Raw genomic sequence first — 15,777 nt, forward strand, 5'->3', positions numbered from 1 at the left:
AAAATAAAGTTTCAAGCTTTTCTGATTAACAATCAAGCACTTGAAAGCACAAGAAATCTAGGAATCCAAAATTCAAGCACTTTCAAGAACCAGTAGAAAGCCATAAGTAACATATATTTGTGCAAAAGTATCACTGTTCCGAAACAAACTACTTATGGTAGCAGCAGTATTTGTAGTTCATTAATATGGAGCCCTAGGCGGTCACATGTCCTCATACATCATGTTAATCAGATCACTCGCTGATCAGTATTATGCTACACTATCCCTCTACTGTGAACCCCAGGCAAAACCTTGAAAAACAGACAGAAAGGTCTGTGGGCCACATGAGAACAGAGCGGATCCAAGGCCTAATGGGTGCCGGGTTAGGACATGGTCCAACCTGAAGGGAAGCATAAAGCGCTGGATTTGGATCAGAAGTGAATAACTTTCCACTGCTTTTCCACAAATAAAGCACTGAAACAATGGCCACACATGACAGAGTTACGACACCATCTCCTGACCAATATGAGTGAACCACCGAGTCTCAGAACATCCAGCGGCTGCAAACCAAAGTGATGCCTGTTAATAATGTAATTATATGTGTAAGAGTCGGTCATAAATATGCAGGACGCAAACCAAGCCACCAGCCTTTCTTCCTCTGCCATCTCCACCAGAGTCATTCCCAGAGACTTACAGACACAACCTGCCAACAATATTCTCGTGCTGTGGTCGTCATCAAACAGTCGTTAGCCCTGTGAAGCACAGCGCTGCACCACTTCCTGTTCAAGACTTTAGCTCAGGATTATTGGGCTGTTTTACAGAGAACACTAGGGGTGTAATGGGGCACAAGATGATGGCTCGGTAAGTACCTCAGGTTTGAAGTCACATTTTGGTTTCTTGGTGAGAAAAAAAAAATTAACCAAATTGATTATATTTTTCTTTCTGATTAAATGGCGGTATTCTGAACAAACTGTGTCTCTGTCTTATAATAGATTCGGTTATAATTTACATTTTCTTAAGGATAACAAATCTATCTTAGCTAATGCTATAAACTATACAGGAAGCTCTATTACTGCACTTCACTATAATATTAACGGTAATTTTTTAGATCTTGGGACTTACAAATTTATACTGATTTATTCAAATGAATATATATATATTAAACCTAGCAGTTTTCACTTTAAGTTCCGAACATGCAGGGGTTAAAACAATGCTGTATTTGTTTTAAACATTAAGATATGAATGCATGAACCATTACACCCTTAGAGAATACTGATAAATAAATAAATTCATATATTTTTTTAAATATATAGAATGGGGTCTGTAAGTGTTTTTTTTTTTAAATACTTTTATGCAGCAAGAATGCATTCAATTTATCAAAAGTGACAGTAAAAACATTTATAATGTTACATAAAATTTGTTTCAAAGAAATGCTGTTCTTTTAAACTTTCTATTCAGTTAAAAATCCTAAAAAAAAATCAAAACAAATCACAGTTTTCACAAAAATACTAAGCAGAAAAAAACACGAATCTCGTTCTGTAGATTCTGTGAAACTCTCAGCCTGTCCACTTTACACAAATTAAACTGATTGTAATCACTAACTTGCTTCATTTCACGATCAATGAATAAATGGGTCACTTGTAATTTCAGTCAAGGTTCTCTGTTGCATTTATTTTCCTGAAATCATTGAACAGGCTTTGTGGACATAAGCATATGACGGTCATAATGCATCCATCTGTCAGACATCAGAGAGCTCAGAACAAGCTGTTCCTGCAGTTTCAGTAAATGTCTTTTTAGACTGAGCGGAAGGTTCTGAACACTACAGTGTGATTTCCGAGCTCAATGATCTCATCTTAAAAGATGAAGGTCTGCAGAGTATTGGATAACTCCTTGCATGACAGCCGTATGAAGTGGGACAGAAATGGAGGAGTTCAGCATTACACTGAAAACTGCTTCAGTGCCTGATGGGATCAGAGACCCGTTAACCTCTTCACTTGTCCATCGTGACTCCAACAGACTAGAGACGCTAGAGAGTGCAAGCTGGAGGTAGCGCCTTTAAATTACACTGGAAGCACTTTCTGGTTGCATAACAGTCTTGCAGTCTTGGCAGAACAGTTTTCCATCCTGACTGGCTAGATCAGATGTTCTAACAGGGGAAATACAAAAATACTGAATAATACCAAAAGTTAGGCTACGCTATAATAAAGTGGATCTGGAGGCTTCAGACCGGGGTTTCATAATTTCAGAGAATCCCAAAATTACAAGTCATCATTCACAAGGAAAAAATAACAGAAAATGTAAATATGCAAAAGTATGAAAATGAAAGTTACATGGAAGTCCATTTCTGAAACATTAGAGGGAAAAAAAGTGTAAGTCATAATTATGAATTAAAAAGTTTCTGATCCAAAATCTGTGATAAGATGTAAAAAATAATGCCATAAGTCATTATTCAAATTTTTTTTTTTCATAATTACGATTAACATAGACTTTTCTTATGGGACAGAAATTGGCTTCCATAGATCTTCAAGTTAGAATTGAAAGTAATATTTTAGCAATTCATTTAAATTTGGGTCTCTTGAAACTCTTGAAACACTTGAAATATAGCACATAATTCATATAAACTGCTTTTATGGTGCTTTTGGTATGTTTTTAGCTGAATGAGCAGCATGAACATACATCAGTGTTTTTTCCTTCGATGTAGTGATGCATGGATTTCAATGTCTATAAACTCGTTAGTCTGCTAGAAAAAATAACTAGCATTCTCAATAAATAAAACTATATGCATATTCATTATTTATTTTACATAACCGGTTGTCTTCATTATTTAATGTATGTTTGAAAAAAATCTGTCATGAAAACAAGATATCACCGAAACAGTTTAATTGTTTATATCTCAACAATGAACTGGAGTAGCAAACCATTTCTTTAAAAGATGAAAAGATGTTAGAAACACTGCCTTGTGTGCCATTTAAATGCTCGTATAAAACTCGTACAGTTTTTATTTGATTGATTGATTATTAAATAAATTTGATTAATGACTTGATTTAGTTTTTTTGCCTAATTAACTTATGGTTTTAATTTAGGTTTTGGTCCATGGAGTGAAAAAAAAAAAAAGACTATGGGTTTGAAACAAAGTGATTTAATGAAAAAAATTGTCCTTTTTTGGTGAATTAACCCTCTCAGTCTTACGAGAAGTGCTGCTTTGGGTTGTACAGCTGCATGTAAATGAATAAATAATTAAAACCGAACATCCATCCGGCATTCAGACAAACACACCAGTCTAAATCAAGAGGTTTTTTTAATTAGATCTCCGTTAGAGAGTTTGGCACTTAGCAAATGAGGCCGACTGATTCATCTAGACCGCTCTCTCCAGCAGATGAAAGCAAGTCATCATCACACCACCTCGAGCACACAAACATGCAATTCCACATCCAAAGTCAAAAACGCACTGCATGCAAGCGGATTCATTATCTTTAGAGTGCCGGAGTCATTGCACCAACACAGTCAAGGCAGCGTTTGCTGTGAAATGAGACATGTAATGACGTGCACTTTCATTGTGGGGTTCAACAGGTTCAGCCAACACATGGAGTACGCACGCATGCACCGTCTCACTGTACAGAGCAAACAATCCCATTAAGACAAGCCAGGTCACTCCTCTATTCATCTGTGCACGGATCCATTAGGCATCGCCCGTGGCTCCACAGGCCTCGGGTCAGCGAGAGCGCTGATGATGCATGACCCCAGATGAACAGCATTATCTCCTCAAGTAGCCTCCATCGGGAAACTCATTCTCCAAAGCAAAGGGAACAGTTGTGCTCCAAACAAAGTCTTTAACAGCAGAACCAAAACAAACACTGCACTAAACCCTCCAAAGACGGACAGCTTTAACACTTCAGACTCTTTCTGTGCTTTTGAATGTGAGCGTTTGTGAATGATGCAGGCAGGAGAAGTGCTTTATTAACTGCTGTGCAATACAAAACTCTGTCATATGGTTTTCAAAGTGAGGTTGTGATATGATCTTGTGTATTTAATAAACTGCAGAAGTGCTCCTGTAAGCACAAAGGTTATGGATTTGTTTCCAGGTATAACACGTACCAAGCTGACTACGTCTTGTATTAATATTTCTGAAAAATCCTGTCATGTGCGCACAAACTGACAGTCACCACTGATAAGCTACTACTAAATATTGTATAATTGTAATTTTCTGTAAAGTTGCTTTGCAATGATTGTATCGGAAATAGCGCTATGCAAATAAACTTGAATTGAATTGAAATGGGTACTGCCTTACAAATTCAAAATAATGGAGGAATTTGTTGCTCCCGCCCCTTCCTGCTCAAATTCGGGTTGCCAGATTGAGGACACGCAAAAGGAACAAACGCAACTGACACTTGAAAGCAACGAGCCGTACACTGTAAGTAGATCAGTTTATTTATCCGTGTTTTAATACGCCTCTGGCCATAGAGCATTTTAGATGGATGCTGAAGCTTTTTAGGTCTTGTAGAATCTGCAATCTCTAAATCAATGCGTTTGCTGGCTTCCATGGCTCTGTTTTCCTGAGTTGATTTGAGTGCTGACTACTGAACATTTAATTCAGTTACAAACTATTTGTGCTTTCTGTTTTCAGGCTAAATGTAGTTTTTTTTGAGCTTAAAGGATCAAACACACACACACACACACACACACACACAAACCCTAAGTAAATGTCTTCTGTAGGGCTGTCAGTTTTACACATTTATTTGGTGAGATTAATTATGCAAAAAATAACACCTGAAAAATAACACATTTAACATAAAAAATATCACTGCCAATTTCAAACATTATCTCAGCATTATTTATACCATTCTAATTACAGTGTTAATAATATTATGTTATGGTAAAACAAATGTTATAATATTCAATTGCTTTTATTACTTAATAAAGTCTTTATTATATTAAGATTTTATTAAGTTTTTTTTGTTGACTTTTGAATATTTGACTTCTGTAGTAGCCTTTTCTTGTTAGATAGACTAACCTGAAAATGTAAAGCACGGTTTCTTTCATGTGTATCTTGTAGTTTGTATTGGTTTGTCCTGGTTATTTGTTAGTGTCCTTGTTCTTATTTTATTATTGACGGTCTTTAAAAATAAAATGAGAAATTTTAACTTTTATTAGTTAAGCTAGTATTATCTTTCTCTATAATATGGAAATTGTTGTTAAGAATTATGACATTTCAGTGGTATCTAAAATTCTAACATTGTAAAAAAAATATTTAAAAAAATCTTAGTTTCAGAAAAAATAACTATAGCGTGACATTGTTCTTGTTAATTAAAATAATGATTTTTGTTTTACTGTCCACCCCTAAATCTAAGGGTCTCAGGCTACGTCTACATTAATCTGGATATGTTTGAATTCAGTTTCAGAGCTGAAAAGCACAGCACGCTGCAGAAAAATAAAAAGGGGTCTCTTCATTCAGGTTTGGCAGGTCATTTATGATGCACGGCTTCTTTTTTTTTTTGTGGCATTAGAATTAATGTGCATTTACACTGACAGTCATCAAACTGCTTCAGGTCTGGTTCTGTGGGTCATCTGCACTCAGTTCATATGCATAACATTGGTTTGTGTTGCTCCAGCATCTTTGCTAAGATAAGCATCCTCCAAAACTTTGGAAAATATGAGGAAAGTAGACGCTCAGGACCAACACTGTGCCAAGGAAGGAGCTCTAGGAAGTCCAACCTTCATGTTAAAGGTAACATTTAGCAATGCTGCACAAACATGCAGCACATCTCAACCTGCATTTAATTAGGTGCAAGAGCAGCGAACCGCAGGCCTCAGGGCACATCTTGATCATGTTAACCAGACGAGGCAGTGCCGTTTGCTTTGGAACATCAGCTGTGCAGCCGAGACGTCCAGAGAGCGGAGCAAATCAAAATATCCCTTAAATACAGAGCTGAACCCATATGGAAACAAGACTCCCATTGTGACCAGGACTCGGCCTTTTCAAGGTCTGCTGACCACTGGCCTTCACACATGGAGGGAAGTGCCATCTCCAATCGCTGCTCATGAAGAAGAGCGGACCGCAGACTGAGTCACTTACTGGGAGTCCAGACAAAACACCAGCAGTGGAACATGTATCTGAATCTAGACTGAGGCTGAGAGATTGCTTTTATTGGAGCTTGACAGCCATCTACTGATCTATCTGTGGTTGTATGGAAAAGAGCTGCATACAAATTCTTCTCTGGAGGTTTGAAACATCATGAAGTTGAATGTCAATCTACTCCTAAATGAACGTCGATTACATTTCTTCCAGACCCCAGAAGGGAATCAATAAAAACCAACACACCGCTTTCAGTTTAACTGCAATTTCAGCCGATTCCCTGTGTCAGAGTTGTTGATTAGTAGTGCTGCGGATCACCATCCAGAGAAGGTAACAGGAATGTATGTAATATGAGAGACACACAAAGTAAAAAAAATAAAAATTAATATGCATGAGTGATGTATGTTATGTATATTTAGGCAAAAATTTAAGGTTTATGAATTTGAATTGCATATACAATTTCTGTTTGCCTGGATTACATACTTTTAACAAACTAACAAACATAATGTGATGCATATTTGTCAAACATGAAACGGGTTAAATTTCTGTATCGGTATAATAACCAGGTTATTTATTCATTTATTTATTTATATATAGATATTTGTTTTAATCTCAAACATTTTCACGAATTGAATATTGAATTTGAACTCGTTTTACAGCCATTCATATAAATATAACCCGATTTTCTACTTTTTAACCAATCAAATTTTTGCTGCTACTAAGCACAACAAATATATACTGTACATAATTCTCAATCTGTTCCATTTACAACTTCAAAAAAAATCTTTCTTTACAGTGAATTTGAACAAAGGCATTTTAAAAATATGAATTTAAAATCAAACCATTATATTTGACGTAGAGAGACTGAAGTAGTATTTTCTTGCAATAAATAAATAAAAACGTATTTACAAAAAAAAAATTATAAATGCAAATAGTTAATTAACTATGCAATGATTTTTAAGTGCAGGAATCTTCCCAGTTGAATTTCAATTACATACGTCTAAATATATGGATTTACACAAAACTATTTAATAAATGTCATGGAATTTAATGAAGTCATGTCAAATGTATATTTCACAGTCTAGAAATCGTCTCTAGATAATGATTTTTACAAATCCATTTGCAATCAGGATAATTTCATTGCTCAGAAGGCTTGGGAAGCCAGTCTATATGAGAGCACAAGAAACCTCAGAATGGAAGACATAAGCTACAATTTCCATTTTTAAAATAGTGATTATAATGTGACAGATTTATGGAGCTCCTCTCTGACCGAGCGTTTCAAGATGACATTAAAGCTCAGATCTCTTTTCTCCAGACAGAAACTTCACACTTACCGCTTTATCATCTCAAAGCTCTCTTCAGTAAATACTTTAAGAAAACACAATGAATCCACACGTGTCACATTTGTTCTGCACAAAGAAAATTAAGCCTATTTTAGACAATTACTTTAACTCTTATTAATTTACCAGGCATAAATTGGCATGAATATATGTCAAGACAACAATTGTTGTATAAAAAAACATTGTGTCTAATGAAAATCCATTTATTATTGTATTTCAGTATAGCGAATGAGATTTCATTTTTTATTGTTCATGCATTTGTAGGGATTTTGGTGCTTTTTTTTCAGGGAGGATGAAATAAGGCCCAAGTATTTATTCATGGGATTCATCCAAAAAGTATTCATCAATCATAAAGTAACTATACAAAAATCACAATCCAAGAGCAAATCCAAAGGCTTTTGACTCTTCCAGTGATTTCTAAAGCTTGTGAAGAGTCCTCAAACTTAAACCTGAAACTCTTGTTGGGACATCTAGTGGAGATGATTGGTATCTGAGTCATGTACACAACCCTTCAAAAGTGTGGAATCTGTAACATGCTTTGGAAAATAAATTAAATCATTTTATTCAGGAAGGACCCATTAAATTGATCAAAAGTGACAGTGAAGACATTCATAACAAAATCTTTAGTTGCATAATGTAATAATACCTTTAAAACTCTTAAAGGAATATTTATTTACTCCAAAGAAAAAGGACTTAGCTATCAAAAACCAAAATCAATTATTATAAAACTGTCAGTTTATGTGACAGATTTTGCATCTTCTGTCAGGAACAGACAAATTTAAGTTGATATGGGGGGAAAATATACTTTTTTTTATTCCAGAGATTACAAAGCATCTAGAGAGCAAAGCTAAATGCATTTAAGATTAAATAATACGACTAAAGAGAGAGAGAGAGAGAGAGACAAAGAGAGAGACAGAGACAGAGAGAGAGAGAGATAGATCATAATCAAAAAGAAAACCTAAAAACACTAATGAGAAGTGGTTTGACGATGGATGTAAAAGAATTCGAATGACAGTACGAAATCTTTCAAATAAAACGCACTGAGATCCTGACAACCAAAAACTCTGTCTTCATTATCATGAAGCTCTTAAAGTGTACAAACAAACTCTAAAAGCAAAAAAGAAAGAGCATACGGAACAATTATTTCAAAGAATGGAGGAATCAATAAATAAACACTCTATAGACCACAAAATGGAAGAATTGGCCATTCAAAACGAGAACATATGGAGGACACACTTTGAAAATCTGTACAAAACAACTCAAACAAATCCTGCTAGAAATGAAATAAAAACCAAACTAGAAATCCTGAAAGAAAAGATTAAAGACAACCAGAATCCCCTGGATTTCCTAATCACAGTAAAAGAGCTGAATGACAGACTACATGCACTAAACCCCAGCAACAACGGAGTATTAGACCAAATGATCAAATACACTAAAACTAAAGAGAGCAGCCCGGAAAATGGAGAACAGCTGGAGGAAAACAAAACTAGATGTTTTTCGTATTGCTTGGTGGGAAAGTAACCTATCCTACAGAAAAGCATTAAAAACCACTAGATCTGATTACTTTTCACTGTATTTATTTAATACATTGGCCAAATTAATGAAAAATAAAGCATCAACAAGTGTTGACATTTCCCAACACCACAGCAGTAATGACTTTATGAACTACTTCACTTCTAAGATCGATAGTATTAGAGATAAAATTGTAACCATTGAGCCGTCAGCTACAAAATGAAGTATCGCATCAGACAGTGCACTATAGACCCCCTGAGGAACAGTTCCACTCATTCTCTACTAAAGGAAGAAGAACTGTATAAAATTGATCAGGCCTTGACTCCAGAGGTCTGGAAAATATCCTACACTCAACACAGTGTGTTGCAGTTTTTAATTTGTCAAGTCACCTTTATTTCTACATCACTTTATACAAAACAGATTGTGTCAAAGCAACTGAACAACATTAATTAGGAAAACAGTGTGTCAATAATGCAGAATTACAGTTAAAGGCAGTTCATCATTGAATTCAGTGATGTCATCATTCAGCTCAGTTGAATAGTGTCTGTGCATTTATTTGAATAAAGTCAATGATATCGCTGTAGATGAAGTGACCCCAACTAAGCAAGCCAGAGGCGACAGCAGCAAGGAACCGAAACTCCATCGGTGACAGAATGGAGAAAAAAACCTTGGGAGAAACCAGGCTCAGTTGGGGACCAGTTCTCCTCTGACCAGACGAAACCAGTAGTTCAATTCCAGGCTGCAGCAAAGTCAGATTGTGCAGCACACTGTTTTGAGTGTAGGATATTTTCCAGACCCCTGGAATCAAGGCCTAATTACACCAATCTTCTACTCCAAACAGAGGCATATGTGTCAATAGCAACCTGGGATAGCAAGCTTACAAAACTTTCTCAAAACCCACAAAATCTTGAAAAAAAAAAGACCAATTGGATTTCTGCCCAAACATAGAACATCTGATCACATCTATACCCCTCCACCCCATTATTGATATACATGTACACCAAAACAAAACCAAAATCTTTGATTGCTTTATCGACTTTGAAAAAGCTTTAGATTCAATCTGACATAAAGGACTCTTTCTAAAACTACTGGAAAATGGGATTGGAGGGAAAACTTTTGATTTAATCAGCACCATGTATAAAAACAACAGGTGTGCTGTAAAAATAGGGAATAATCGAACTGAATTTTTCTCTCAACAACGAGGAGTTAGACACTGCTGTCCATTGAGCCCCACTCTGTTTAACATTAATATAAATTAATTAGCTAAAGAATTAAACAATTTGACTGTCCCCCGCCCAATCCTAGCTAAATTGGAAATCAAATGTCTCCTCTTTGCAGGTGATTTATTCATTCTGTCAAAAACTAAAGAGGGACTACAACAGCTTTTCGACATCATAGAGACATTCAGTCAAACGTGGGTATGGGTTTATCATACCTGGCAAATGTTCAACTTTCAAACAACACGAGCGCCGTCTTGCTCTCTCTCCCTCCGCATATTAATCAATTGACACGATGGTGTCGATGTTTAAATCATGTAAAATGAGAATGTAAGTGTGCTTACCCCATTTTTGTTTGTTAGAAAAAATTAGATTAGATTTCATATCGCAATATACATCACGGAAAAATAAAATATTGCAATGTAATTTATTCCCAATATCGTGCAGCCCTACTTCCCTTAAAGGACTGATTAGGCTATGGTTCTTTTGTATTGCAAACATGATACTTGACATTGAACTGCTGCTAATCCTTATTCTTTTGTCTATAATATTCAGATTACCAACACTTCTTCATTTCATCGCAAGGGTGTTGCAATGTTCAGAAACCGTATACCGTCGGCTCAGCCTTTTCGAACTTCTTTTTGCCCCGAAACGAAGGACGAAAACGAACTTCGTTTGATTCGAGAGATGGTTCAAATCAGTGCTCAATAAATGATGATAAGTTTAGAAATGTTGCGCATCCACTTATTATTAGTGTGACATTTTAGCATGCAAATGAAGGGGAAAACTTCAAGATATCAGCCCTAAAAATCGGCAGTAAATATCGGCCATCGGCTGACCCTGACCTCTAAACATTGTCATCGGCTAGAGAAAAACCCGTATCAATCTGTCACAAACTAAGACTGTAAGTCAGTGGACAAAACTGAAGCAAGATCATTTCTTACATGTACTGTTTTTACAAATGTCTTTTATATTTTTCTTGTTTGTGGAAAAAAAAGAGAAAGAATGCATATACTTCTATATCTATATACAGGTGCATCTCAATAAATTAGAATGTCATGGAAAAGTTCATTTATTTCAGAAATTCACACGCTTGATTCAATTATGCACAGAGACTGAAGTAGTTTAAGTCTTTGGTTCTTTTAATTGTGATGATTTTGGCTCACATTTAACAAAAACCCACCACTTCACGATCTTAACAAATTAGATTACTTAAAGGGACAATAAGTAACTTTTTAGGTATTTTATTATCTAAAATCTATATTTTTATTCATAAATATGCCCTCAATGGTGTACAAATACCTATGCCAATGTTTAAACTAATCCTTGTAAATGAAGAATTTATTATCTTTATATACATGGGACGGGTAGGTCGACGGAGGCTTCCGTGTAGTTCCGCCATCTTGCAAAACTATAATAGCAGAGAGGGACAAAAAGTACTAAGCCAACGCGTTTCCACAGGCGTTTTCGGTCAGAGCCAGAAACGCAGGTGCAGAGCAGTGAGAGGCGCTTGAAACTGCACCGGCAAGTTTAAAAGTCTGGATTGCATTCTTATTATGGACCATACATATGCCGCGCCACAGGAGAAGAAAACATTGTCGCCAAAACAGTCAAAAATAGAACGTAAAAGGAAACGTGACCGTAGATTACAGAAAACAAGAGTTAATGTCGGGGAAGCTTTTTCTAGGTGGAAAGAGCTAATGCTGGATAAAGATTTCAAAAGAGACGCTGAAGTGGCCTGTTTTCTTCTCGACAGGTAAGTCAGTGTTTGATGATGACATCTAACAATGCACATAATTCAGCAAACATAACGAATAAAGAAGACATAACTACTAATTACAATATTTCATGTTTTCCACAGTCAGTAATTCATACTGTAACATTCGTTTGTTAGTTGTCATGTTGCAGTTTGTTTGAAATAACACACCTGTTCACCTGAAGGAAAACTCGACGAAGTGCTATTAGAATACATCCTGTCAAAGCTTTTTGGTACATATCGCCTACCGTAGATGCAACGCGCATTTGAAAAAGCGAGGCGCTGGAGAGCAAAATTAGTTTGAATGCAAAATACAATTTCACCACTAGATGGGAGTAATTCCTACTTAGTGTCCCTTTAAGACCAATAAAAAAAATCTATATATATTTAGTGAATTGTTGGCCTTCTGGAAAGTATGTTCATTTACTGTACATGTACTCAATACTTGGTACGGGCTCCTTTTGCTTTAATTACTCAGTTCAGCATGGCATGGAGGTGATCAGTTTGTGGCACTGAGGTGGTCTGAAGCCCAGGTTTCTTTGACAGTGGTCTTCAGTTCATCTCATCGTTTGGTCTTGTTTCTCATCTTCCTCTTGACAATCTAATTTATTGAGATGCACGTGTATTTCTATTTTTGTTTATGTATTATATAATCGTTTATTCCTTATTCGTGTAATGTACAACGCTTTGGCAATACTGTGCAAATCATGCCAATAAAACTCATTTGAATTTGAAATTTGAATTTGGGAGAGAGAGAGAAATAAAGAAAATAAGTCAATTGCTTGTAAACTCAAAGTTTGCCTTTTTTTATCAGATTCACAGACACATTACGCACACATATCTACACAGCAAATGAACACACATGATCCAAAACAGGCTTTGTTTTGTGCCTTCTTAATTTTATAAGTCCATTTTAAATGTCTCATCAATCTTCAAATACTGCTCGGAGTTTTATGTCTCCTGTTATTTACCGAAATGGTCAGTGTGTATAACTTTTGGTTCCATAACAACAAACTCGTTCAGAGATCTGCATGTTTGTTTGCTTCGTTCAGTGAAGCTCCATGCACATCTGGATTCAAAATGTTTCTGCGCTGCTCTTTAATATTGACTTTATAGAAGTTAACAGAACACAACTGCTTTTTCTTTGGTCATGAACAAAGACCATAGACCTCAATTGTTTCCGTTCAGGGCAAATTGCTTAATTACCAAGTTACTCAATGTTGCTACCAAATAATGACACATGTGTTTGATATACAGCGGCTTTGCATTTGAATGCATATGTTAAACAACACATGAATATCACTGCATTAGATTAGCAAACCAAATATACCAAAACGCAGACTTCTGAACAAAGAAGATACAATTTGAAATGAGATCAGTATTGTGTGACTCTGTCAGCAGCTCATGTCTATAGTTAATGTGATGAACTACACGGGTAGCTTATACATTCACTAAAAACAAAGAAAACAAGTGAAAGATCCTGCATTTGACATGGACACTCAAATTTAAAGTGTAAATCCATGACATCCATATATTATGTGTAACTTACATTTCCAAACATTGCAACCGAACAGAAGCAGATGTATGGAGTGAATGAAGGAGATAAGGTACAAATTGACAGAGAAATGTCAAATGATAATAATAATAATTCAAGGTTGAAACTGTTCCAAGCTGTTTTTCCAGTGAACACTGTGTAGTGCTTTACTGTAAACACACTACTGAGTTTCATGCAGGGAGTAATGGATTTCATGCTTCTTTAAGAAGCTGCTTCCCAACGCATGATCTGTCACAACAATCACTGTCTGTATCACCCGTTCTACCGGAGAAACCACCATACAATGAAAAGCACTGCCATTAAACAATATTACATGCCTTTTGACAGGGCACTTTTGTGATGAACACTAGTTTGTAGGGTTCTGTAGGCCTCTGCACTAAAGGGAAAGTTCACCCAAATATGAAAATGTGTTGTTCATTTAATCATCCTCATCCAAGTCGAACAGTAAAGAAGATTATTATCTGAAACCAAGGTCCTTGGTGATTCATAAAAGTGGTCAGTGGCTACCAGCACAGTGAAAAAAATAAATAAATAAAAAAGCATAAACAGACACACAAAATGAATCCCCGTGGCTCCTGACGATATATTAAGGTCTTATGAAGCAAAACGATCAGTCTGTGCAAGAAACTGAACATTATTACCTGTAATCCAGAGTCTCGGGCAAACTGGGAAACCTGATTCTTTCTGATTCTCAAACTGGTTCTTTCAGACAGTTCGTTTCAATTAACGGCTTCAGTTCATTGGTTTGTTTACGTAATCACACAATGACATTACATATATTTAAGATTATATTATTAAAGAGGCCAATAATGATGTGAATATTTTTTTGACTCTTAAAGTGATGGCAGCCGCTTTCTTGGATTTTATGAACTAGCATGGACCTCTGTTTCAGATAAAAATCTTCTGTACTGTTCGACTGAACAATTGTAATGTTTGGGTGAATGGTCTTTTAAACAATGTGCTTGTCTTTTGGACAAATAAAACTGATAGATTACCTGTCCAAAAACTTTTAGTACATACAACCATTAATGAACCAAAATGGGAAAATACACTAAACTGAAAAGAAAACTGGCAGAAAAAAAAAATAACTGTACTGATTTTTAGCTAAAGGTCTTCCTCTATATAGAGTATAAATAGGACTGATCGTAACCTTTCACTTTCAGAGAGTAGAAAAGAGAGCTTCTGAAGATATAATCTCCTCCTGTGATTCATGAAGGAAGGTCATACTCTTCTACATCAAGTAAATGACATCTTCATTTTGGTCTGAAGTATCCCTTTGGTTTGGGAGGACCCAGTAAACGTGTGTGTTCACGTCATACCTTGCAAACGGTCTCTGTGTCCCAGGGCAGAATGGTCTGTAGGTCGATGAGCTCACAGGAGACTCCCAGCTTCTCCTGTGCCATGGCAGCCACTTCCCTCATCACATGCACCTGCCAGCCAGAGGTCAAAGGTCAACTCACAGTTACCAGTACAGAGATGACGAGCACACGCTCTCACAGACGTACCTGTGTTCCCCAGGCCACCAGCGTGAGGTCACTGCCCTCCTGCAGCACCTCGGCCTGCGAGAGAGGGACGTGATAGGCTTCTGTGGGCACCTGCTCCACTGCAACACAGAACCACACATCACCCATAACCCACAGAGCCTGGGGAGCCTGACTAGGGTCGCAAAGGGGTGGGACATTTCCCGTAAATTTCCAAAAATCTCAGGAATATTCTCAAAAATCCTGGAAAATTTCCAAAATATTTTGAATGTTTCCGAAATTTAGTGGAAATGTTCTACTTGTTTGCAACCCTAAGCCTGACATGTGATTTTTTTTTTTTTTTTTTTTTTTTTACAGTTTAATAAAACTTTAGTCTAAATAAAAAAAAGTTTGCATGTGTGTTTTTAAGTTTTGCATAATTTGATACATCAATCTTTTATGGCTCATATAGTCTGACAGAGAGGATGTGAAGGAAAAAAAAAATGTAAAAAAAGTTTTATTCAAGTACTCTAATGGAGTAAAGATATGCAATTTGGTGCTGGTGCTGATATGTATATATTTATAATGTAAATCAATGAGATCTTTATAGCAGTAGAGCAGATACTTACATAAAATGCTATTAATATCAGTCGTCACTCTGTATCTTCAATAATGTGTTTTAGTAAGATGAGATTTAATGATGCAGACATATAATGCAATGCAATCCAGTGATGATTGAGAGATGAAGAAACAAACGCTCCTCAAAAGATCCTGAGGATCAGATCTGACTCTAAAACATGATTGATGGAGAATCAAGTAAAGCTGAGCTGCTTCAGTCCAGGAAGACTTCATCTGGAGATATTACTGACCTTATTCTGACCTTTA

The 15,777-nt window shown here is 36.2% G+C and overlaps 1 protein-coding gene across 1 annotated transcript in view; it reads right to left on the reverse strand.

Moving 5' to 3' along the window:
• LOC128030913 (2-oxoisovalerate dehydrogenase subunit beta, mitochondrial) overlaps positions 1-15,777 on the reverse strand; it is a 50,289-nt gene that overhangs the window by 23,395 nt on the left and 11,117 nt on the right. The window contains exons 7-8 of the mRNA XM_052618995.1: positions 14,938-15,035; positions 14,752-14,862 (exon numbers count right to left, since the gene is read on the reverse strand). Of these exons, the coding sequence (XP_052474955.1) occupies positions 14,752-14,862; positions 14,938-15,035 (209 nt within the window). The remainder of the gene's footprint in view (positions 1-14,751; positions 14,863-14,937; positions 15,036-15,777) is intronic.

Source organism: Carassius gibelio, chromosome A16 (genome assembly GCF_023724105.1).
Source record: "Carassius gibelio isolate Cgi1373 ecotype wild population from Czech Republic chromosome A16, carGib1.2-hapl.c, whole genome shotgun sequence".
In the NCBI taxonomy this organism is placed as follows: domain Eukaryota; kingdom Metazoa; phylum Chordata; class Actinopteri; order Cypriniformes; family Cyprinidae; genus Carassius; species Carassius gibelio.